The 25277-nt window shown below is 40.4% G+C and overlaps 1 protein-coding gene across 4 annotated transcripts in view; it reads left to right on the forward strand.

The window, feature by feature from the left end:
* rnf207a (ring finger protein 207a) overlaps nt 1–24991 on the forward strand; it is a 37646-nt gene extending 12655 nt beyond the window's left edge. For 3 of the 4 annotated variants that reach the window (XM_078170631.1, XM_033627400.2, XM_078170628.1), the window contains 15 exons: nt 1836–1980; nt 2259–2340; nt 2432–2507; nt 3001–3126; nt 5329–5375; nt 6782–6854; nt 8406–8474; nt 8922–8990; nt 13252–13358; nt 15940–16117; nt 19221–19406; nt 19679–19730; nt 19825–19942; nt 22864–22956; nt 24521–24991. In XM_078170631.1, coding sequence (XP_078026757.1) covers nt 1836–1980; nt 2259–2340; nt 2432–2507; nt 3001–3126; nt 5329–5375; nt 6782–6854; nt 8406–8474; nt 8922–8990; nt 13252–13358; nt 15940–16117; nt 19221–19406; nt 19679–19730; nt 19825–19942; nt 22864–22956; nt 24521–24671 — 1572 coding nt within the window. In that variant the 3' untranslated portion in view covers nt 24672–24991. The remainder of the gene's footprint in view (nt 1–1835; nt 1981–2258; nt 2341–2431; nt 2508–3000; nt 3127–5328; nt 5376–6781; nt 6855–8405; nt 8475–8921; nt 8991–13251; nt 13359–15939; nt 16118–19220; nt 19407–19678; nt 19731–19824; nt 19943–22863; nt 22957–24520) is intronic. The other variant, XM_078170632.1, reaches the window with a different exon arrangement.
* Nucleotides 24992–25277: the final 286 nt, after the last annotated feature.

The raw sequence follows: 25277 nt of genomic DNA on the forward strand, positions 1-25277 counted from the left end.
TGTGCAAGTAAAATATTGTTAGTGTCATGTTATCCCACTGAAAACTCTTACAATTTAACAGTGATTTAATGTTTAGCATTGTAAGCTCAGGCTTTATATAAGATCCCTAATTTATAACAGATGGCAAATGGTACATTGTTATCAGACAAAGATGCATTAAGCTAAAATACCCTGCTGATTGCTCCTTATGCAAGTACTGTCCATTAGACCAGAGTGATCTAAGATAGTGGATCTAAGATAAGATACCATTAGAGGATGACAGGATGGCTAACCTCACACAAGAGAAGCAAGCGATGATGGCAGAGCAGTTGATTCATCGCCATGAAATGTTCTTTTGCATCTGAGTCAACAGTGATTGTTAATAAACCAAGTATCTCCTTTACTTTGCCTAATCTTGTGGAATTGAAAGGGGTTACAATTTCAAATGAAGTACACTTAAGTACATTTAAAAGTAGAAACTTTTTGACTTTGGCTCAGTTGCAGCCCCACAGATTATGATGAGGAATCATGGATTTTCTAGTTTTAAAGGAGGTCCTGACCTTAAAAATGTTATTACAGTATCAGTCAGGACATTTTATTACATTATTGATCAACTTTTTATTAGATTTTATTACATTTTCAATCAAGTTAAGTGCAACTTTTATTACATTTTTAGGAAATTATTAGAACACTGGGTGCTTTGGTCCTGTATAGCTTTATGTCTGAGGATATAAGAAAGAAACAAAAGGTTAAACAGGGATGAATCCAGCATTTTGTGGACAGAACCTCGACTTTTTACTGAAGAGGAGAGTTTGTATGTGACTCTTAACTCTGATGTCTTTCATCAAAGGTCCAGTGTGTAATATGTAATATAACAACTTAGTATTTTTTAGCGTATAATCACCTGAAAATGAGAACAGTTGAATTTTCCTTACCTTAGAATGAGCAGTTTCTCCGTGGGGACTGGATCCCTGTGTATGGAGATCGCCATGGTTTTACAGGAGCCCACAGCGGACAAACAGAACACTAGCTCTAGATAGGGCCATTTGTGTTTTCACATTTTTGCATTTTCTCGTCAGCCACCATGGTTAGAAGCCCATCTGCAATGAGCACCCTATAAAAAACACTGGCAATGTGAAACTGCTTTATGAAGTGTTTAAATCATCAGCTCCGTTTGTTTTGGGGAGGAAGAGACCTCTGTGGAGAATTCAGCTCCCGGTGAAAACCTCCTGAATGTCTACATCTTAAGTTATCAGAGAAAAAAGGTGAGCACATGTTAAAATGTGGCGGACGAGCCACCTGTCTTGGACATGCGAAACAGCATCAGCTTTGTTTGTTTTGGGGAGGAAGAGACATTTGCGGATAATTCAGCCCCTGGTAAAAACCTCCTACACAATAAACACTGAAGGAATTCTAACCAGGAGAAGTTTCAGCTGGTTGAAATCTGCTGTCTTTACTGCCTGATGCCACTAAATCCCCCTAAATCTTACACACTGGACCTTTAAGGCAAAGAAGTGTACATATCTGACACCTGAAGACACTATTGCAGCTAGATTCTGTAATTTGGGATGTTAACACCACTATGTGTGGACTGTTTTGTGTTCAAAACAGTTTTCAGATTATAGCAACTATTTGTTTGTAAAGAAATGAGACAATCCTGGTGAACAGTCTTCGTATTTGTGCTACTGCAGTGTCTTCTATTGTACTACCACAAGGGGGAGCCAGAGGAAAAATTTAAAATTGCACTCATAATAGCTTATAGACAGGCATAATTTTCATCGCATATTAAACAATATGAGCATCTCTCCACATTCCCTCTCAGTTGCTTTTCTTCTTTGTTTCTTGTCTTCACACAGGACGCAGGGGTGATGTACTTCTGTAACACTTGCAGCCAGCCACTTTGCAGCACCTGCAGGGAGTTGACTCACAAGGCCAGGATGTTTTCCCACCATGAGATTGTGTCCCTGGCCAAACGCACCCGAGCCAAACACAGGAAGTGCTGTGAGTGCCACCTGTAATTTACTCCAGAAGAATAACAGGCCAACAAGGCTTTATCACACCGGTGTAGAAACATGTTGCTCATGAGAAATGTCGTCCCTCTTGTGCTCTGCTTGAATTTCCAATGTAGTTTAAAAGACATGATGTTAACTCTTGATGGTAGACTCATCAGCCAACCTGTGTTTGTACTCTGACACCTCTGTTATATGTGTAAAAAATCAGAATACTTTAACTCCAGCACTCCTGTGGGCCGAGGTTAAAAGGCGTCTTTGTCTCCGCAGCTCTCCACGAGGAGCCCTACATCCTGTTCTCAACGGAGAATAAGTCTATGCTTTGCATCAAATGCTTCAGAGACATGCAAGTGTGAGTGAATCCGCCACACAAAATGTATAACTGTAAGAAGTTCTCCTCTTTTTTCTCGCACATTGAACGAGGTGTTGTTTGTTTACCACAGGGAGAGTCGGACTCACTGCATTGATATTGAAACAGCTTACGTGCAGGGGTGTGAGATGTTGGACCAGGCTGTGCTGGTGAGAGAGTCGTGTCTGTTCATCTACACATTTGGCATAATGAATAATTCAGGCACTCAGCGGTGGTGATGATATTGTGAGATGTGGTGCAGGTGTACTCAGAATGTGTGTCGCTCATTACAATGCAATTTGAATATATAAACATATAAATGAGGACTATTTTTTAGCAAGATTTTGAGCATTGCTGAAAGAACGAGGGTCAAAACCAAAAGGTTTTTACTGTAATTTCACAGCTCATGTTAGTTTTGCACCACTGCGTGTGGTTATCAAAACCTTAGAGAAGTTTTTAATAATGAAATAGGCAGTGTTAAAATAATAGAATCTCCACTGCAATGAGATTGAGTTAATGTATTTATACTGCAAATTGGCCTCAGCTATACTCGCATGTATCAGCTTGAAGTTGTGATAAAGCCTCTGATGACAAATGTGTTGCGCTCCAGTAGCCTACGTGGCCCTTTTCCTGACAGTGAGCCTCCTCCTCCTCCATCTGTAGGTGGTGAAGGAGCTGCAGACTTCAGCTCGGGAGGCGATTGTTCTGCTGAGAGCGATGATCGGAGAAGTGTGCCTGAATGTGGAGGAAGAGGAGAGTGCAATCTGTACTCTGTTCAACAGCTTGCAGGTTATGTAATGATCCTGATGTGATAGATTTTATCAACTGTTGTTGTTGTTTTATCCATTATCGCTCATTGGAAAGAGGAACTCCTGCACGCTGACTTACTGAAACCACAGATTTCTTTAAATGGACAATGTTGGGACTGATCTTTGTCAGGTTGAAATGTTTAAAAATAATCTCCACACACATATATTGTAGCACTAAAGAACAGTCTCAAGACCACTTTTTGAAGGCCTTATCTCAAACCTGATGTCATTTTTACTAGTTCCTGTCTCAATCTCAGACAAAGAGGACTTGAGCTTTTATTTTGAGACTGGCCAAGACCACAGCTGTGAGACTATCACCAAACTGCCTGTGCACAAAAAGGCATATTGAATAAAATTAAGTTGATTTTAGCTCATTATTGTTTGCTTGTGTGTGTTTGCTCATAGAAAACAAAGGAAAAGTCCCACACATAATATTCACCTCAGTAATGCCATCCTGTTTTATCAAGACATGCAATAAAAATGGCAATTAAAGAGGTGAATAAACAGGAATCTTCGTTTGTTTTCTGTGAGCGTTTTTATGGGAATGTGGACCTTTCAGATTAGTTTGCATGTTCTACATTTTATCGTTTATGTAATGCAGTGTGGGACTCTCACTGATCTGGGCTTGGTCTCAACTTGGCCTCAACCCCTTAAACTCTTGGTCTTGGTTTCGATACACTCTGGTTCTGGTCTTGACTTGGTCTCAGTTTAGGTGGTCTTGACTACAACACTGCAGTCTAAACTCAGTACCCCATAATGGCAAAGTGAGAACAGGATTTTAGACATTTTTGCAAGTTGCTTGAAATATAGCTCAGGTGCCTCCCGTCTGTCTTGATTATCTTTGAGATGTTTTTACACCTTCACTTGAGTCCACCTGTGGTAAATCCAGTTGAATGGACATAATTTAGAAAGGTAAGCACACCTGTCTATTCAAGGTCTTACACCTGACAGTGCACATCAGAGCAAAAACCAAGCCATGAGGTCGAAGGATCAAAACGTTGTCCATTTAAATACATTTGTTCCAATAACTTTGCATCTAACTGTGATGCATATACAATACAACTATGCGCCTTCTAATGTCTTTTAAAGGAATACCTCACTCCCACAAAATGATCATTTGTATATCAACTACTCACCCTGTGTTACATTGAATTCATGAAGACAACTTAGTTTTTCTCATATGCCTCCATGGTGAACAGAGAATCCAAAAATTCTTGATGAATTTGTGTAAATAGGGTCCTTGTTTAACAAAACAACAACAAGTGCAATCATTCTTGCTTAAACCTTACTATTTAAAATACTTCCACATACAAGTAGCGTGCATGGTCAAGCACACCTATGTGGCCAGGCATGCTGCTTGTTTTATGAGGAAGTGTTTTAAATAGTAATGTTTGAGCGAAAGTGCTTGTAATTGGGAGGAAGTGAGCATACCGCTGAATAAATGAGGCTTGTATTGTACTGCAAGAGTTGTGTTTGACTTTGAAAATGCATGTTTTAATGTAGTTTTGCTGTTGCTAAACACTGTCCACATTTACTACAATTTTAAAAAGAAATTTCTCAGTTTTTGGATTCTTCGTTCACCGTGGAAGCATGCAGGAGAAACAGAGATTTAAGATAACACAGGATGAGTATTTGAAATACAAATGATCATTTTGTGGGTGAAGTGTTCCTTTTATGTTTCCCCTAATATTAAAAGAATTAACATAAGTTCAAACGAGTGAAGTTTAATTTGCATATGGACTTTTAACTGACAGCCTCTTGGTATAAATACCAAATTATTAGATTTCAGGTTTGTTTATTAAGAGTAAGTTAAAATGTTAGTCACAGAAAAGTGGACAAAAGTAACATCTTTCATCATCTACAAAGTAATTATTGACCCAAAATTAGAAATTAGACTCTCATAGTCTTTGACCTCAGTCTGAAATTAGGATGAAGTATGCTGCTCCATCTGAGACCATTAACAGTGCTCGGCCACTGGAGGTCTCTGTTACCCTAATTGTGAGTAAAGAGTTTATTTTCTTTGCATAATGAACAATCAAAGAGAGCAGACACCACACTGTGGATTTTACACCTCTTTTTCCCCCACAATCTTGAAAATTCATTAGGTATTAAAGAGCTGGAGGCCATTTTCACAGCAGTGTAAGAAATAAAAGGGGCTGTTTTCTCTGTTCTCATCTGACAGGAAAAACTAGCAGAGAGGAAGAAGATCCTGCTGAAAGCAGCTCAGAGGTAAAATAAAATATATAAAGATTTACAGTTCTTACGTGAGAATGCTCTTTTGTTGCCTCAAAGCTCCTGTCACAATATTTACCTAATTGAATGCTATTATCCCGCTGTCACCAGGTCACTTGATAGTTTCTCCATTGTACCACGCTGCATTGTAGTCAGGGTGATGAATAGCAGCACCCTGTTTGCTCTGGAATAATCTCTCTCCTCACCAAACACATTTTCTTGGGTGATTTTCTTTTCAACAAAGCATGGTACTGAATTAAAACCACCTCAGTGGGATTACAAATTTAAAGCCAGTGGTTGCAGCTTGTGCCTGGGTCCAATCAATGGGAATGTAGCCAACTGAAAAGTATTGGTATACAAATACACAGTGTGTGAATTATAGACTTTTTAAAATCCATAATATCAATAAATGCTGCAGAAAAACCTGGATGAGATTTCCTCCACCTTAAATAAAAATATCACCTTAAACACCTGCTATCTGTACGAGTGAAATGTGTGTTGCAGCACCTTTAAAGTGATGTTGAGCCTTTGTCAGCGCAGCATATCGTCCTAAGAAAAGGATCATAACTTTTTTCCATTTGTGGCAGTGTGCCGCGATGCTACTTACTTTGCTTGTTTGTGCAGAAATGAAACTATAAAGTGAAACAAATTAAGAAATAACTTTGCAAAAACATGACAGCCTCCTGAACGATTAATTTAGCCTTAACTCACAAGTATCATGCCACTAATAATTAAAAATCTTACAACATCCCCACCGCGATCATTAATGTTTGATTTAATGTCATCCAGGGTTTGCAACTAATTAGTCTCAAAGATCAAATTATAGAACATCAGTCAAATTGTATGTAAGATTAATGACTAATCACTGATAGAGATGGTATATAAAAACATACGCAGACATAAAAAGTGAGTTTCATTTGCACCCTCCCATTTCCAATTTCCACATGAAAAAAACTGAATGATATCTGAGCACTTTGCTTTTCCAGAGTGCGCTCCATGTGCATGTACATGTGATTGAATGAGAACAATTTTGTGCATGTGAGTGAGTGAGTGTATCGGGTTGCACTCTGCGGGGATCTTTAATGAGATTTTTTGTGTCCTCCATCTCTCTCTCCCTCTCTCCCTACATTGCCTGGAAGCCGTCCAGTGGCTGGGTTCCCGGAAGGGTGTTAAAGGCTATTTATGTCAGGCTTTGTGTGCCCGGCCTTGCGTCTGTGCATGTGTGTTTGTTACAGAAAGAGAAGACAGATAGATTAGCTTCTGGAAATATGGAGGATGTTGTTTGTGGTTGCACCATCTGAGCTGAATCCTCTGAGTATTTCGGCAGGCACGGATGTGAAGGTGTAGCATTACATGTGTGTGTGTGTGTGTGTGTGTGTGTGTGTGTGTGTGTGTATTTGCAGTCAACACGAGGAGAAGGAGAAAGCACTAAAGGAGCAGCTCTCACACCTTACTGCCCTCCTTCCAACCCTCCAGGTAGAGTAAGATAAATCACACAATAAATCTTGGTGGTCGTGGGGGATTAATGGGGCATTAAAGAAGACAAAACAAAGTTCTGATAAACAAATTTGTGTTTGGTGTTTGGACTTTTCTTTAATCAGTACTTTTTTTGTGAAATATTCATAATAATTAAACCTTGAACTGTTATTTTAATTAAACCAATTCAAAACATCTTAATATGAAAAGTAACCTCAGTATTTGGGGTTCAAGTACCTGAAAACTGTACCTGAGAAAGTGTAGTTCCTTTCCACTGGTGCCTCAGTTCTCTACTTGTATGAATAGAATAGCTCATGCCACAACCAAAAATGCATTTTTTCCCCTCTTACCTGTAGTGCTGTTTATCAGTGCAGGTTGTTTTGGTGTGAGTTGTCTAGTGTTGGAGATATCAATAGCAATGTCTTATTCCAGAAATCATGACCGGGTTACTCAAGATAATCCACAGACCTTGTTGTGAGCAGTTTCATGTAGGAACTATTTTATGTCTACTGAACTACACCCACCAATTGTATCACTTTGCAAAAGGAAGCGTGCATCTACTGCTAGCTCACCTAGCAACACTGAGCTAGCTACAGCTCAGCCGAGGAGGACGCCATTAATGTTTACATCTTGCACTGTCACCAGCATGAGCCTCTCGTCCATGGCTGAATCCAAATGTCCACCCTCTGGACGTGCAGACTGAGTAGAGACTGCAAGCTGCTGATGGACAGCCCTCGAGACCGTTTTACCCATTGCTGTGAAACGTTCAACTATTGCTACTGTCATATTCATATATGTCATATAAGTTGACAAATAGTGCCTACTCATCTGTCCCTGCAGATTACAAGATATAAATCCCATGTTGAAAAACCCACAACCTCATGCCCGTATTGCAATGAATTGTAAGTTATTAAATCAGTGAAGTCTGCTGAAGTCTCCACCCCAAGCGGACTCTCTGGAAGTCTGCAGATAGTCTACTTGAGGCCCCTTGTGGACTGGATGAATTGTAGCTTTGGACAGCCCTAAGTACTCCCAGACTTCCTGGGAATACGCCCACAAAGTCCACGAGTCTGCAAGTGCGGTGAAGTGCGGACATTTGGATTCAGCCCATGAGTAGATGCACACTTCCTTCTGTGCAGTGATACCTTTGGTGGATGTGATTTGATAGAAAGAAAATAGTTCCTACATGAAACTGCTCACAACAAGGTCTGTGGATTATCTTGAGTAACTGGGTCATGATTTCTGGAGAGAGACATTGCTGTGGAGTTTTTCAAATGTGCTTTTTTGGTGCTTTGAGCACTACAGGCCGAGTGCCATCTAGTTCCATTATACTGGAGAGAAGGCAGACATCTCTACTGCTGATATCTTCAACACTCAGCAACTCACACCAAAATGATCTAGACTGATAAGTAGCACTACAGGTAAGAGGAAAAATATGTATTTTTGATTGAAGGGAGAACTGTCCCTTTAATAACACTTAGTCTTAGTTTTAGTGTCTCATATTCCAGCTCCAGCTAGTTTGAACTCTAACCTTTAATCTGATGTTTTTAGGTTCACCTCGTCACCTGTTCGGCCTTCCTCAGCTCAGCCAACAAGTTTGAGTTTTTGGACATGGGCTATGTGAGTACAGCATCATAAACTATGAGCTGTGTTTTATTGTTATTGCATTTCATGAGAATTTGATGACACATGAATATAGAGTTACAGTGCAGCAGTACAAGACATAATGTGGGTAACAGTGAAGGAGTGGGTAGGGGAGGGGGAAGTCAATACATAACCCAAGAAGTTTTTTAAAAAAGTGAATACAAACAGATATACAGATTAAAGAAAGAAACATGGATGATTCACTGTATGTTTGTGATGTGCTACGATGGTTGACACATTATCAGTAATATAAAACCACCCTGTTTACTGTTACAAAAAGTTTAAAGGTTATTCTAAAGAAGTTTCCTTGGTGAGTAACAGTATTGGCTGGACTGAACTGGTCTTTAAACGGAGGTTGTCCATAATGTCTCATCGAGGTGAAACAGGTCACTGAATCACAACCGGATGTTCTTGCTTACACAGCAGCTCATGGAGAGGCTGAAGAGGATTGTAAAGCTCCCTCATCGACTGAGACCAGTGCAGAGCAGCAAAGTGAGTAGGAAATGCCTTCACGCAGAGCTGGAAAAGGTTACATTCAGAATGTAATCCACTGCAGTGTACTGATTAGTTGTTTCACTTGTTCCCAGTGCAGTTTCACCTCTCTCTCTCCTCCGTGGCCCTGAAGCCCAGAACCAATTTTTCTTGTGAGAAAGTTGAGTTCGGTGCCTTCTAATGGGAGCTTTAGTCACTTATTCATTTATTTATCAGGGACAAGGAGGTGCTGTGGGACAGGACACATTAGTTAACTTCAGTATGATATAAATTTGGCACATTTAGCCAAAAGGCTGTTTTAATCTGCAGACAAAACAACGTCAAAGCAAACCTAGTAAAACCCATTAGAACAAACACATACAAGCATGCATGACAATCAGATCTTTACCATAACATGCAAGAATAAATATCTAAAATGACCACAAGGCTATATCTTTACAAGCATAAAGTAAGCTTGACTTATGAAAAGATAGCAGAAATCTATAACAGCCAGCAAACCCTCATCAAAAATGACACACAAGTGTGAAAGTTCATTCTTTACCTTGAAGGCAAAGACCTGAAGGTCCTCAGAAACCAAACGTCTGACTAAAGCTCCAGGAAAAAATCTCGTGAAAGGACCTTGAGTAAAGATTTTTTTGTCAAATATTGTCACTGCTGCAGTTATTTTTATTCCCCACAAAAATTACTGAAATATTTTATGAACTGAGATTAGGTTAATTCTGTATTCATCATACAAAACAATAGTAATCAGAAACTAAAACTGATTGTTACAAATTCATGTATAAACAAACTAAAAACAGTCATTTACATAATAAGGTGTTGAATCATCACAACCCTTCAGAAATACTGCAGTGCTCCTTGACTGACTCCGAGACACATCTCTACCAAAAGATATATTTATGCTTGTTGCCTCTCAACCCGCCTCAAGGCTGCAACAAAGGAGACAGGACCACACATGACTTGGGAATAAAAATAAATCATTTGACATAACTTAAATGGAAATGAGTGTAATGATAAACATAATGTAAGAAACCAAACAATGTTGAAGCCGGGAGAGAGAAAGGGTTTATTCCAATACCTCTCCTCGACTCCTCTATCCACTGTCCTCGATCCCTTCACCCACCATTTTGAAGGACATCCCAGTTCCTTAAATGCACTCAGAGGTGTCAAGGACAGAGGAGGCTTTCAGAGAGGAGGAAAATGAGGATACATGAGTGCAGCCTTTGCAAAATCTTTTACCGACTTGGATGCTGCCGCTGATTGGACTGATCTGATACATCACAACATCAGTAAAGTTTCATACAGGAAGGAAGACAGACAACTGATTAAACTCAAGTGTATCTCTCCCAAGTTATATATATATATATTTTTTCTGATTCATAATCTAGTTAAAGTCTGAAAAAGAAAAGAATCTTCATTTATTAGAAAGATTTTTCTTTTTAGGATCTGTTATTTCCCTCATTCACTTTTATTATAGAGACAGTTGAAGTCAAAGGAAGTCCGTAGCAAGACACGTTTTACATCTTCATTTCCATTCAGTCACACGTGAGGCTGATTATTCCTGAGCGTCACGTTTGATGAGTTACAGGATTTCAATTTTCCTGGAAACATTAGGCTAATAAATAATTTCCAGTCTTCAAAAGACACCATGATCATATTCTGGGTTAATAAATAATGAATTCACAATCTGAATATCAGTAAGAGACGCAAGTGAAGGAAACGTGGATGCAAGATAAGGTGTTGGGATGAACCCAAAGACTGGCTGGCTGCCACCTGCTTGTAATCTTGCAGTTTGCCCAGGTGAGTTGAATCTCTCTGATGGCCCGACTCCACCTACAAGGCTCCTTGAGGTCAAGGTTGTCACACCCCCGTCATAAAAAACTAATTAAAACATGACCTCAGGAACTCAACATAACCCATTAACAATTACAGTTGGCATTCCACACTGAATCTCCTTGTCATTAGTCCCTTAAACACAAAGGCTGATGCAATACACAAATATGTGAGTTTATTGTTGCCTTAAGACAGGCTGTGGCACTTGTGTCCATCTTGGCACTATTGGAAATCATCACCAAAAATGTCCAATACAGATAAGACTGGTGGACTTTGTAGGCCAACAACATACTGTATGACATGCATTTTCATACTCATAAAATCATTCAGTGGCCCCTCAAGCTTTCCCTTTTATTTTCCATCTGTGCACAAAAATGTCACAGATGAAGAGAGGAAATTAAATTACGGGAAAACATTGTAGAAGTATTAAGACCTTAGAAAATACTTGACCTACAGTGGAAACAAGTGCAGTTCTGGTAGTGGGGGGGGGGTGTTAATGGTGGAGTACTCTTAACACACCCATGTTTTCAAGCAGTAAGTATTATTTTTCGACATTTTAGAATTATTCATTCATGACATTGGGTGAGAGGCAGGGTACACCCTGGACAAGTCACCAGACTATCATAGGGCTGTCACATAGAGACAGACAACCATTCACACATACGGACAATTTAGAGGCTGTCAATCTATAATACAGAGTGTTATGCAGCGTGGAATCAGTGCATGGTGCAGTTGTTTTTCTGTTCAGCTTAAAGCTTAACTTGATAGACTGCTATATATCTGCTCAAAGACTGGGGGTCAAACTTTTGAGTCAAGTTTTCAAGCTGCGTGTACTAAGAGACTGTTGTTTCCGGCTGGTAATATTACATCAGACCCCTGTCACATTTTATTTGAAGAATATCAGCTTTGGCCATCACACGGATGATTCGTAGTCCCACAGGCTCGATTGAACAGGCTGAGGAATTCTTTTGTTCCTCAGTCTGTCAAACTATTAAATCAGAGTGTGGCTTCTAAGCGGGCTCAGTGTACCTGGGTCGAACACTGAATGTAATAGTAGGTGCACAGAGGGCACCCTGAAAGTCGAAGATTCGAGTAATCAGTCAGAGACCCTCTGTCGACTGAGATTTTTCAAGTCGAGTAGTCGTTTGCTTGTTTGGTTATTTGTCAGTTAGTGTGCAGTGCAGTACTTCTGGAGATGTTTCAGTCCCTAGATTTACTGAAGCTGCAGAGTGAGCACTTCTCGCTTTCACGCTGCTCTCTGGTACAGGCAGCTGCAGACCCAGACCCGGGGTGAGTCTGCATGAGGCAGAGACAGCTGAGTGCAGGAAGAGAGGCTTTGCCCAGTCAGGCTCTAAAATAACATTATCTTCTCCCTTCTGCTAAGAAATTTTGAATTTATAGCTCACAGCAACTTAATATGAGAGTCTTGGCAAAATTGTTGTTGCTCATTTCCAATCTGTCATTAGCATAGGTTGCACGCATTAGCTTGGAGGGCTAACTTGACTTATTAAATATATTACATGAACGTCGCTGTCACCCAGGTCCAGTATGTAGGTTTTGTTTTTTTTTTAGCATATAATCACCTGAAAATAAGAATTATCATGTTTTTGTTACCTTAGAATGAGACATTTATATCTACATAGGGAGCAGGTCCTCGTCTCTGGAGATTGCCATGTTACACTGCCATGTTTCTACAGTAGCCCAGAACAGACAAACAAGTCGACCACTGTAGTTAGTAGCCCTTCTGCGATGGGAGCGTCAGAAAAACACACATATTTTTAATGTGACTTTGCTTAATTCAGTGTTTTAGTTTAATCACTGGGTCCGTTTGTTTTGGAGAGGAGGACACCTCTGCGGATAATTCCGTTTCCATTAAAACCTCCTGAACAAAGAACACTGATGGAATCCTAGTTTTAGCTGGTTGCAATCCTCCCTAAATCTTACTCATTGGACCTTTAATTCTTAAAGAACAAATTTTTATGTATGTGTAACAGTTGACATCTTGGGACACAAGACAAATTTAAGAATTTTCTCTCATTATAAAGTGAAATCAAATAAGATCAAATGTGTTTCTGCATGGTTCTTAATAAAATCAGTACAATTGGTAAAGTAGTGTTTTCTGTTTTCTTTTTAACTTTATTTATTTTCCTTCTAAATGATGATGATAAGAATAATAATCATAATTGCTGTTGTTATTATATTTCTTTGGTTTCTATTTTTACTAATACATTGTAGGGTTAACTGTGGGAATGGATCTTCTTTGTCTCTTTCTTTCTTTCATTCTTTCTTTCATCCTATTTATTTGGTTCAGTTTGGAGTGTTTTTTTGTTTTGTTTTTCATATAAACACAAAAGAATAATGTGGCAGAAATACCTGCACATAATTTATTTCAAACTCATTAACTGACTTTATCTCTGTCTTCCATTAGATCAACACAGACTACAGGAATGAGTTTGCTCGCTGTCTGGAGCCCTTGCTGATGCTGGCTCAGCGCTGCCCTCCTTCTATTGCTGGATCCATAAGTGTCGCAGCAAGGTGAGATCATTTATGCCAACTATCCTTCAAATACAAACACTATATTATCCCTTACTCTGGGTTTTTATTTCACAATGTGCTTCCACTAGCTGAGTTTTACTGTGGCATCTTTTGGATTCTTCCGAGAAAGCAAAAAGTCTGGGCCGAAAATTTCACACTTGTGAAGAATCCAAACTCAAAATCCCCAAATGGTTTTGCGAGTACAGATGGTAGACAGTGATGACTGCAGCGAGAGGAAAGGAGGCGCCACGCTGAGTCCCACTATGGCAGACATTCTGTCTATCTGTAAGCTCTGTGCACTGATATGTTTACGTAACTCACCTTGTTGCATGGGGGCAGGGAAGGAGGCAGTGGATCCTGTTTTTCCGAGCCCTGGTTTTTCCGCAGCCGGGCCTCAGACACAGCAGATGACATGTTAAGATGGGAGACTGAGTGTGGTGCTACGTTAGGACAGTTCCTAGAAGGGGACATTTTGATGTACTTAGAAATCAAGTGTTACTGCTGAAAAAATCAAAATCTAAGAATCCTTTCACAATGCCATATAGTCTTTTAACTTCATAGATTCCTTTGCCAGTTCCATCAAATCATCAGTAAGCACAACCTTTATTTAAACGCCTATTGCTGCCACTCAGTCCTGTCCATTTGCCTGTGCTTCACGTCCCTCCACGTCACGTACACACACTCTGCTGACCGATTTTTTTCCACATCAGAGCCCCCCAACTGTTCACAGGTCCTTAAGCCCACCCACTAATGCCAACATACTGACAACTCTCCCTTCCAACTTGCTTAGCGCCCTGCCAGTGCAAGACGCAAAGTGGGCAGGGATTGGTGGCCGGCCGGCTGGCACTATTTTTATCATAATTTCACAGAACCCTCCAGGATTCAACTGGAAGTTGGCATGCAGGAGCGGTCGGGCCGCTTTGTTCCGGGCCACTGATGTCACAACTTTAGTCTTTAATTGGCGTCAGTGATAGGAGGATGGAGGCTGGATGTGCAGAGGATGACATGTGTGTGTCAGACAGAGAGAGGGGGACATGTTTTAGACAGGTCTTCTGTTGCATCAACACTGGGCCAGAAGCAAGGAGTAAGAGCTGACCAGACCCCAGGTAAATTCATATGGATTTTATTATGTTTAAGTCAATGCAGTCTGTTGTCTTGTTCAGAGTGTCCTGAGCATGTGAGGTGCCTTAGCTTACAGCATGAACCCACAGTAAATTTGGCTTTTGTGGTTGACTTTCTTGAATATTTATGGTGATTGTAGGTTAAAGCAAATGTGTTTCACAGACTTGATTGTCAGTAGGGTCAGAGGCAGAAACATACCCTGGCTTTTTACTCTCTTTAGTGAATGTCTGTTGATGCCATTGACGCTATAAGATAACAGTCGTCACACAAGGTGCTCGACAGTTTTTCAAGTCCACCACGTACTTCAGTTCACAGACAGAGGAGGAAATGAGCTTTTCCTCACCGTATGGTTGTTCAGAAAGCCGCCCACATGCTGTAGCCCGTTACTCAGTGCGACTGAATGTGTTGTTGTGTCTGATACATCTTCAATTGCTGTCTGAAAGCTCCTTCGTCTGCTTCTGAGCCGCTAATGCAGGATGCAAACCAAGCAGGGATTGGTGGATGGCCAGCTGGCCGGCCCTGTTTGTATCATAATTTCACAGAACAGAAGCAAAGTTGTACAGCCATGTTCTTTCATGCAATTGATGCTGCTGCTTTAGCACTGGCAGATCTTTAATTGGCTGTGCTGGGACACAGCCTGGATGCTCAGAGGACAACATTCGTATGGCAATGTGAGAGGATGTATTCACACCTAGGCTTCTGCAGAATGGCTCCAGGGCAGTTATGCTGTGTTAGGCATGAAGCCAAGATTGTGGTCTCACCAGAACCTGCATAAATGTATGTTTATCTAGTTGTTTAGATATGTGCTGCGCATATATACTGTCACATTCCTGGTGAAGGTGATGGTGTGAGTGTTTTCAGTGACACATGTACACATCTCACATATCTCACATGTCACGTGTTACTGAAAACACAGACATCTCTTCACTGTCACCTTCACCAGGGGTGTGAATGTATGTATAGAGATATGAACTCTTGTCTCTATTTTATCCTGAAAAAGCTCTGTGTGGTTAGCTTTAAATATGAAGATGGAAAAATTAAGTCACTAACTTAACTTAACTCAGGTCACAAGATACTAAACAATACAAAACGTAACTGAATGACTGTGAAGGTAAAGCAGATAATATGCTTTTTGAGCTATTATATATAACATGTATACAGAGTTGTATGTACTGTGCATCTAGAGTAAAAGCAGTGAGTAGGTTGGAATGATAGAAATATTGGAGCAGGGGGTTTTATGTACAGAATACAAATAATTCCCAACTGATTGCAATGATAGTGAGCTCTGGTAGCCAGTAACTGGTTAAGAAAATTGTAAGAATATGCACATGCACTATATTTACATAATATCTACACAGTGCTGACTGTACGTTACCAGCAAAAAGATGTTATGGACCAATTACAGAGATCAATTTATTATATATGAGGCCAGTCTTGATTACTTCCCCCCTCACCTCAGGCACCAGTCCCCCCTCTCCGTGTCTTGCCGCTCCCCGTCTCTCAGTGAGATGCCCCTGGGCTCGGTGTGCGGGCGAAGGCCCACTTGTCACCGCAACATCTGCACCAAGGTGCTCCTGGCTGAGGGGAAGGAAACACCCTTCACCGAGCACTGCCGCAACTATGAGAACACCTACAGGGTGAGTGCTTTGTGACCAGTGATTTAAAAGTTACATTTCTGATATTAACATGATGATTTTATCCAGAACAACAATTGAGAAAGCAGCTTTGCATGGCTGTATTTAGGCACACCGGTGCTTTGAGCTACTTGCTAACATCATGTTTAGCAGATATAATGATTACCATGTTCACTGTTTTGTCTTAACGTGTCATGGCATTTGCTAATTAGCACTAAACACAATCTACAGCTGAGGCTGATGGGAGTATTGATAGTTTTGCAAGACGTATTTGGCAAATTCAAATTTAACTTGAATTAAATGAAAACTTTAAAGATGATCACAGTTATTACAGTTCATTTTTGTAGAAAGTGAATTACACTTGAATGCCAAACGTGCAAAATCATTAGTAATTCACACGTGCTTATTTCCCTGCGTTCTTACTAAAGAGTAGGGCTGGGCAATGTATTGATATTATATCAGTACCATTGTCATGTAGTGTAAAGCAGGTGGACCCAAACACAGGAGACTGCAGGCAACAGGAACTCAAATAAATTACTTTTTATTCAAGGTTTGAGCAAAAAGAAGCAAAGCTGCAGATCACATCACAAAAACATTGATCCAGCAAAGACTTAAATGCAAACCAGGGCTTAAATACAAATTAATCTGACAAGGGGATGAAGTGCAGGTGAGGGGAATAAGGTGATTAGGTAGGAGAACAGGCAGGGAGCTGATTGGCTGGAAAACTCTGGAGCAGAGGAGGACTAATGAGGCTGATGCAGGTGATTAGGGCAGGGCAGGTGTGTCGATGGGCAAATGAGGAGAAGGCAGTGCAGGAACACAGGAGGCTAAAAAAAATCTCCCACAGTTAACAGAAACCCAAAAACCCAGAAAAAACAATCCTCTTAATAATAAAATGACCGCAATGGAAACAAAGACAGAGTAAATAACACTGGCAACTGAAATTATTCCAGAGTCTCGTCTGATCTTCCCAAAAAGTCTGAAAGCATCAGGACACAGAGCAGACTGTGACAATCATGATATGAGACCAGATATCCTCTTAGATTTTGGATATCATAATATCCTTGGTGTTGTCTTTTCCTGTTTTTTAAGGCTGTGTCACAATACAGTTATGTATTTTACTAAACTTACCAGACTGCTCCCACTTAGTCACGAGATCCACATTACTGATGATCGTTTATCAAAAATATCATTGTGTAAATGTTTTGTGAAAGCACCAATAGTCAGTCCTACAATATCCGCTTTTACACTGCCTCTTCAAGGCGGTAATTTTACTTCATTATGCTGCCTCGCCGGTCTGTATAAAGTACAATCGCGGAAGAGGGAGACAGAGTTGTCTCGTCTTTAAGACGGCATCAGAAGTAGAAACACCACCAAAACAACGTCTGTGTTTAAGTATCATGGGCAGTACAGGTGGGACATTTTGATGACGTGTTATGCATGCGACCCACCACAGGAGATTTTAAAAGTAGCTGATAGCTGTTAGCAGCTAACTCAAAGAGGAAGAACAGTGGCTGAAAATGTCTGCAAATTGGGAAAACAATGAGGTCTAGGAGCTCCTTATAGGAGTGCGTGTTAAGGCCCTAAAATAATATCACAATATTTCCAGATATTTTTGCAATAACCATATTCTTTACGATATGTCAAATTAGAAAAAAAAGTATTATTAATTTAAGAAAATAGAATTGCAATAAAATAAGTGATATAGTTTTACAGTTTGCCTTAAAGCATTCAGTAAAAACTAAACAAAAATGATCTTATTTCTTTAGTTTGTGAACAACAACTGTAACTCAGAGTGAGTTCAGATTTTGTATACAATATTAATAGCTCAACAAAATAAAACCTTTAAGCAGCTCCCAAATACAAAAAATGTACCCTGGGATCTATATATATAAATCAACAGGTGATTTCCTTCTCTTAGTAAAATCCTAAATGATTGATTTGTTTGTTTTTCCACCTGGACCTTTATGCTCTTCCAGTTCTCCTCTAATCATCACGCTGTAACCTGTGACAGGCTGTTATGATACCACAACTATCGCACATTCACATATATGTAGGTTTTTGTCGAGCTGTGAGCGTCACGTAGGTTTACATTACCAAAGTTTTCTGACAAAATCACTTAGACGCCGACTCCTGTGTGCACACGGCGAGAGAGGAGAGGGAGAGATGCTGTGCTGCTGCCAGAGGAGCCGCTGACTGAGTTCCCTCTGAACGGTAACTCGCTAAAAGAGTCTGAGAAGTCCAGGGCTGTTCATAAAACATTCAGGACGCCACAGTTTATTCCACACTACTGAAGCTGCTCCTCTTTTTGGAATCACCATGGAGTCGCTGATAATTTTGCTTTCAGCCATGCTCGTTGTTGCCGTGGGTAACAGTATGACGTCAATATGTTGACAAGTCAAAACTTTGTGAATTTTTCATATGATATTAAAAATGATACTGGTATTATCATGAACAAGATGATATGGTTCACCCTTGGCTCCTTACCCTCCAAGCAGAGGACGAGATCAGCCGCCATTTAACAGGGACGGTAAATGATTGTTATCGACACATTAATGCCGTTACTACACTTTATAAAGCGCCTCCAATGCGTATGTTGTATGTCACATTAGAGGCCAAAGCTATTGTTTTTATGTCACGCCCATCACGCCTCTTTTTTTTCCATAATGATGTGTGGCATGATGTCACCATTGTTTGTTTCTGTGTAAAAAGCACAGGCAATGTAAAAGAAGGGACTTTGTAGCGACCCTATAGCGCAAGGTCTTTGTGTATATCTTTTTTTTTAATAAATTGACAAGAATTACTTTATGCTATTTGATAGTTTTATGTCTGTAGTTTGTAAACCTCCTATATTTGGATCCACACTGGTAAAAACTGCTGCAGCAACTCCTCTCCTTGGGATGAGGATCCATCTCTGATCCTTAAAGTAAAACAATAAGAAGGCAGCAGCATGAATTCCTCTGGGAACTCAACCTGTCTGCAGGGCAACAAGGTTTTCACGCTCGGTTGCACTTCACCCAGCATCTGTACACCCATCAGATCTCTGACATTGAAGCATCTCTTGAGTGTCATGTCTTATGTACAGTGTGTCTGTGTGTGCTTGTAGACTCTTCAGACAGAAATTCAGAATCTGAAGGACCAGGTCCAGGAGCTGCACCGAGATCTGACCAAGCACCACTCCATCATCAACACGGATAAGATGGGAGAGATCCTGGACAGATCGTTATACATCGACAGCCAGATAGCCTCCCAGCACTCCACTGTGGAAACTATGAGAGTCATGTTTGAAGAGGTGTGTCAAGTGATACCTTGATGATGATCTTTAGTATGTACCTTTCTCTGCCAGGCAGTTCTGACAGACAAAAAGTTCCTACGTTTGTCCTCAGTCAGTACCTCTAGCTGCATACTAACAAGCTGGCTTTCCCCCATTGTTATAAATGTAGAGTGCTGGGAATGCAAACAGAGGGAAAAGAAAAGAAATGTCAAGGTATCCCCCGAGTCGAACGACTGCAGTGCATTGATATTTTATTTCATGAGAATCAACTCACTGCATTCTCCTCACAGATCTGGGATGAGACTTTTCAGAGGGTCACTAATGAGCAGGAGATCTATGAAGGTTTGTCTCAAAAATTCAAACGTATCAAACATTTATCTCTCTTTCGTTTTATATTTCAAACCTCACTGTCATTTCCTTTGTTTACTGATTCCAGCCCAGCTTCACGACCTAATGCAGCTGAAGCAGGAGAACTCTTACCTAACCACAATCACCAGACAGATCAGCCCATACATCCTGTCTATTGCCAAAGTCAAAGAGAGACTCGAGCCCAGGTGTTGTATTCAGAGGATATATTACCCTCATATTGCCCATCTGCTGCCATATTGGTTGACTGATGACAGTGATTGGAGGGAAATAGAAGCACCTAAAGCAGCTTAATATGAAGTACCACCTCATAAAGCATGAGGGTGTATGTGTAGTACCGGATGGATAGTGGAAATGACAGCAACAAAAAAATGTTGTATGTCTTACAAACACATTTGTAATGCGTGGCATCACCAAACAAAGTCAGAGTGGGGGTTTTATCCACTTTTGAAGCTGCTTTGTTTAAAAATATCATCTGAATTAAGTGACATTAAAGGGACAGTTCACCCCAAAATCCAAAACACATATTTTTTCTCTTTTCCGCAGTGCTATACATCAATGTACGTTGTTTTGGTGTGAGTTGGGGGGGGGGTTAGAGATATCGGCCATAAAGATGTTTGCCCTCAGTTGAATATAATGGAACTAGATGGCACTCAGCTTGTGGTATTCAAAGCACCAAAAAAATACTTGTGAAAAACTCAACATCAATGTCTCTTTTCAAAAATCATGACCTGGTTACTCGAGATAACCCACAGACATTGTTGTGAGCAGTTACATGTAGGAACTATTTTTTCTCTACTGAGCTACACCCACCAGCTGTACTGTGTAAACTGTGTAACTACAACTTGCAGGTCTGTCACATGATGCCATTGGGCCCAGACAAACTTTTTCCCATAGACTTAAATCGGGAAAGAGGCATCTGGAAATCAGTGGATAATTTTTCTGAGCATCACAACCCCCGTGAAATGACTCGTCTCATTATCAGAGTTTGATCCATTTGTTTCAGTAATATATTCAGTAATATATAAGTCCAAAAGAGACACATGATTAAATCCTTTATTCTCTGTTCATGTTAGTGGAAGTTAGCTACTTGACACGCAAAAGTCTCCAGTGTCCTTGTTGTATGGCCCCAATGATGCAGAAGCAGAGCAGAAGATCCGGGTAATTTTACACACGGAAGTCAAACTTTTTGGTTTCATGTGCCACTGAGCATCTTTCATAGAGATGAATAGGGCCCCATTCTGATAATATGTCCATCTCTCATTATACATCCATGCAACTGTATCTCCACACAAATGGAAGGATGCATCTACTGCTAGCTCACCCAACACCACTGAGCTAGCTAATGTTAAAACTAAGGCTGCGTTCCACTAAGAATTTTCCTAGTTGATCAATAGTCGTCATTTAGGGTTATTAGTCGACTAGTCGCCTGCATGTTTATGATATTAATTTAATTATGACATTATATATTTTGGGCGGGGCAACACAATGGTTTGAGTTGAAGGTGTGAGAAAGAATAGTATCAGTAACATTGTTAACACTGTGCTACATTACAGAGAAACACAAAACCGTACTAATGAACCTTCATTAATATAGGCCTATATTTTATCTACAAGTGCACGTCACACACTGAGCGAGCCGCCTGTTAATGACGCTGTGGGCTAATGGGCATGTAGCTACTTCCATGTTTCAGATGATACGTCATGTTTGTAGTCGACCAATGAAGATGAGTTTACATATCACCTTGGGTTCGTCCTTCACCTTCTCAAAATGATCCCACACTTTGGATTTCCTGCCCGACATGTTATTAACTAGCCTGTGGAATAACAGGAAATTAACCTGACTCCTGTCTGACTGCTGAGCGTGGCCTCTTCCTGTGTCTGTCCTTTCAAATTAAAGTCCCACATGGTCCAGTCATATAGGTTTTGATTTATTTTGACAAGGTTCAGCTCCTTATAGAGTTTCACATTTTTTTGTTTGTTTGTTTGTTTGTTGTTTTTTCTGCGATCAAGTGACCAATAAAATCTTGCTGACTAATGACCTTTCTGGTTGACTAACGTTTTGTTGACTATTAGGGGGCAGCCCTAGTTACATCCGTTCACGAACACAAGCCTCTCTCTCCATGAATAGATGCACGCTTCATTCTGCGTGATTCTACTGTTTGCAGTCATAACTTGATAAGAGAAAACAGTTCCTACATGAAACTGCTCACAACAAGGTCTGTGGATAATTTTGAGTAACCAGGTCATGATTTTCTGGAAAGAGACATTGCTGTTTAGTTTTTAAAACTTGTTTTTGCCACTTTGAGCACCACAAGATGAGTTCCATCTAGTTCCATTATTTTTGAGAGAAGGCAGACATCTCTACAGATGGTATCTCCAACACTCAGTAACTCACACTGAAACAATCTAGACTGATAAATAGCACTACAGGCAAAAGGAAAAATGTATTTTTGATTTGTTGGTTTGTAAGCTTCAGTGAATTAATTTATAATCAACAAATCCCATGAAAAGACCCAAACCTGTGGTGGATTGTTTATATTAACAAGTATTATCTGTGTGGCTTTTCCTCTGTGCACTTGTGCTGAAGTGTTGTCCAGAATCTATTAAAAACACATCAGTGAGCGTGGTCGCTGCACTGGGTGACATGTTCCTTCATTACCATGAACATGGGCACTGTAGTTTATCTTAACTGAGCTCCACATACGCTGTTCTGCTGCAGTAAATACTCACTGGAGCAGCAAATTTGTTTTAATCTGCCGCTGAAAGTAGTCCACAACAAATGCATTGTTTATTCTTGTTTGCACAATGCTTGCTAAAAACTGCAGCGACCAGCTGTTTCAGGAAATTCCCGAGCCTTTCAAGCAAGATGAACTGTGTGTTTGTGTGCTGTTTTTAAAGATTTACATCTTCAGTAGGAACAAATGGGCTTAGGTCTGAGAGCCACAGACAGAGTATGGAGGCTGCAAAGTATTGAGTATTGAGACAGACTATGCATTGTTGGTTTTGTCCTTTTTGTGGGATTTGACAAGAAGACAAATGCAGGATAACACCAGTGAGTGCACTGACAACTGAGGAAAATGATCATATGTCAAAATGGTTTTTTTTAGGCTTCAGGAGAACAAAGAGCACCATGACGACCGCACAGAGACGATGCTGAAAATATATGAAGACAGCACAATGGCTAAAGACAGTCAAGACAGGTACTGACACATACTGTGCAGCACAACTATAGACTATCAATAACGCCTTATCTTAAGTAGAATGTTTCAGCCATACAAAGAGCCACCCCAACGCGTAAGAGATTTTGTTTATGATTGGGGCAAGATTTCAAAAATAGCCTGTCATTTTATTGTGCTTTATTTGATGATTTAAGGATCGCGCTTTGTAGTAAATCGTCTCCACTCAGCAGACTTCCTGTGGCTGGGTTATAATAAAAGGCTTGAGTTGTGTATTATGTAGGGAACCATGTTGTGATGGATTATATTTGCAGAACTAAGGGAGAGAGGCAAAAAAGTACTTTGTCCTTAGTTTGTGTCGTAATCTAGTGTCAGGTCTTGTTTCACTACTCATATATTTGGTATCTTATAAATCCAAATGGATATTCTTGGACTATCCTGGATATTCTTACAAAGAAAGGAAAAATATAATCAGCAATCATCTAAATTTGTGATAATGAATACCCTAAATGATACATTAACCTCTTATTCCTGAGGCCTCAGGCTCAGGCCTCTGCTCGAAAATTACATGCCCAAATTAACTGAGTATTTAAACCAGGAGAGACAGAAAGCTGAAATAAAGATAATATTTAACATAGAATATGAGTGTACAGATTAACAGATTTGTGCTGATTAAGATTTAACAGAAGTCTTTGGCGCTTGGACACCAGAGGGAGACGTTTTGTGATCTAGGGACATCTGAGCAGCAGCAGGATAAATCCCACCATGGAGTCCAGACACTGGTGGTGGTGGCGGCTGATGACTCTGAGGCTGCTGACTGCTGAGGCCGATGAGGCTGATGAATCCATAAAGACTAGGTGGTGATGTGGAGGTGGAGGGCGCGCAAAACGGCAGCAAGAAAGAACTACAGCAGAGAAAGAACCATGTTTAAAATGAGGGGCAGTAAGATGATAGGCTGACAGAGAAGATGTGATGCTGTGCTATTGGTTGATTGTGAATCAGCTGAAAACAGCTGATGACTCGATTGACCTACCCAGACAATGACACCTAGAGACAGTGAGTGGGCACGCGTCAAGGAGTGAATGGCAGGGTGAGAAAGAAAAGTATTGTCTTCCCGATTGAACTTTCGCTAGAGCTTAATTTCTCTGCAACTACAAGGTCTGTATGAATAATCGTGGTGTTATAATAAAAGTAATATTTGTGAGATTTATGTTACTGGGTCAGAGTAAATGAAGAAATAAGGCAGAATAAATACAAGATTTTAACTATTAAAGTGAGGCAGAATTAATTTAGAGAGATTTTAATTTGAGGCGTATAAAGGCGGAACTTCCAGATTAGCAATTTTAGGTACATTTGTGTACCATCTGTGCCTCTCAGGTACTGGAAACCTCATTTCATGTCACTTACATGTCACTATAGGTATTAATTCCATCTAAAAAACAAGTTATAGGCTTTAATAACAAGCCCAGGTTTGGTCGTAGTAGGATATAGTATATAACCAAAGCTAACAAAACAGTCACATTTATTAAGTATGTGCTCGTGTCCTGGATTTCGGGGGTGCAGCTCCTCATTTATTTTTTCTTGACAGTGACAACCAGACCTGTGTCACAGACCAAGACAGACACAAGAACAACCACCCGCTGATCCTCGAGTCAGGGGACAGCTCTGTCAAGACCAATCGTTCCAGCAGGTCGAGGGCTCCCACGGAGACATCCAGCCACAATGAGATGCCTTCATAAACACCATGTCATTTGATTTCTATCCCCCTCCCTCTCCCCTCCCCGCTCCTGTGTGCCTTAATTCAACCATAACAAGCCCAGGACGGTATGTGCCTTCTTTCTGTGCTGTCCGGATTCTGTACATAACATTTTCACAGCGGTGTGGAGCTGTCAACAGCTCCAAGGTGAACCATTGGACAGACACTAACTGGAGGTACATACTGTATATGGAGGTCAAAGACTGTCAGGACATGGACAGACAAGGATAACAACATCATAAAGAATTACTTTGGTGATATGGGCTGCTTTAATGAGAAGTGAATTATATCTCTCTTTCTTTTGTTGCTCTGTTTTTGCTTTGTCTGTTAAAAAGATAAGTTTGCTGCAAGTGTGAATTATCGCTGTCTTTTTTTTTCTAGTGTGTGTGGAATTGCTTTCTGCAGTATCTTTCCTTTGCATAAAACATTTTTTTGGGGGGGGGTGAACCTGGAGGCTGATGATGGATGACTGCCCAGGTCCGATTTCCCCAGAAGATTGTTGAACTGGTGTGACAGCACAGATGGAACACAGCAAATGCAATGATGTGTGTGTCATTCAGGGTGTCAGTGTAGGTCACATGTTGATGTG

This window comes from Epinephelus lanceolatus, chromosome 1 (assembly GCF_041903045.1).
Source record: "Epinephelus lanceolatus isolate andai-2023 chromosome 1, ASM4190304v1, whole genome shotgun sequence".
In the NCBI taxonomy this organism is placed as follows: domain Eukaryota; kingdom Metazoa; phylum Chordata; class Actinopteri; order Perciformes; family Serranidae; genus Epinephelus; species Epinephelus lanceolatus.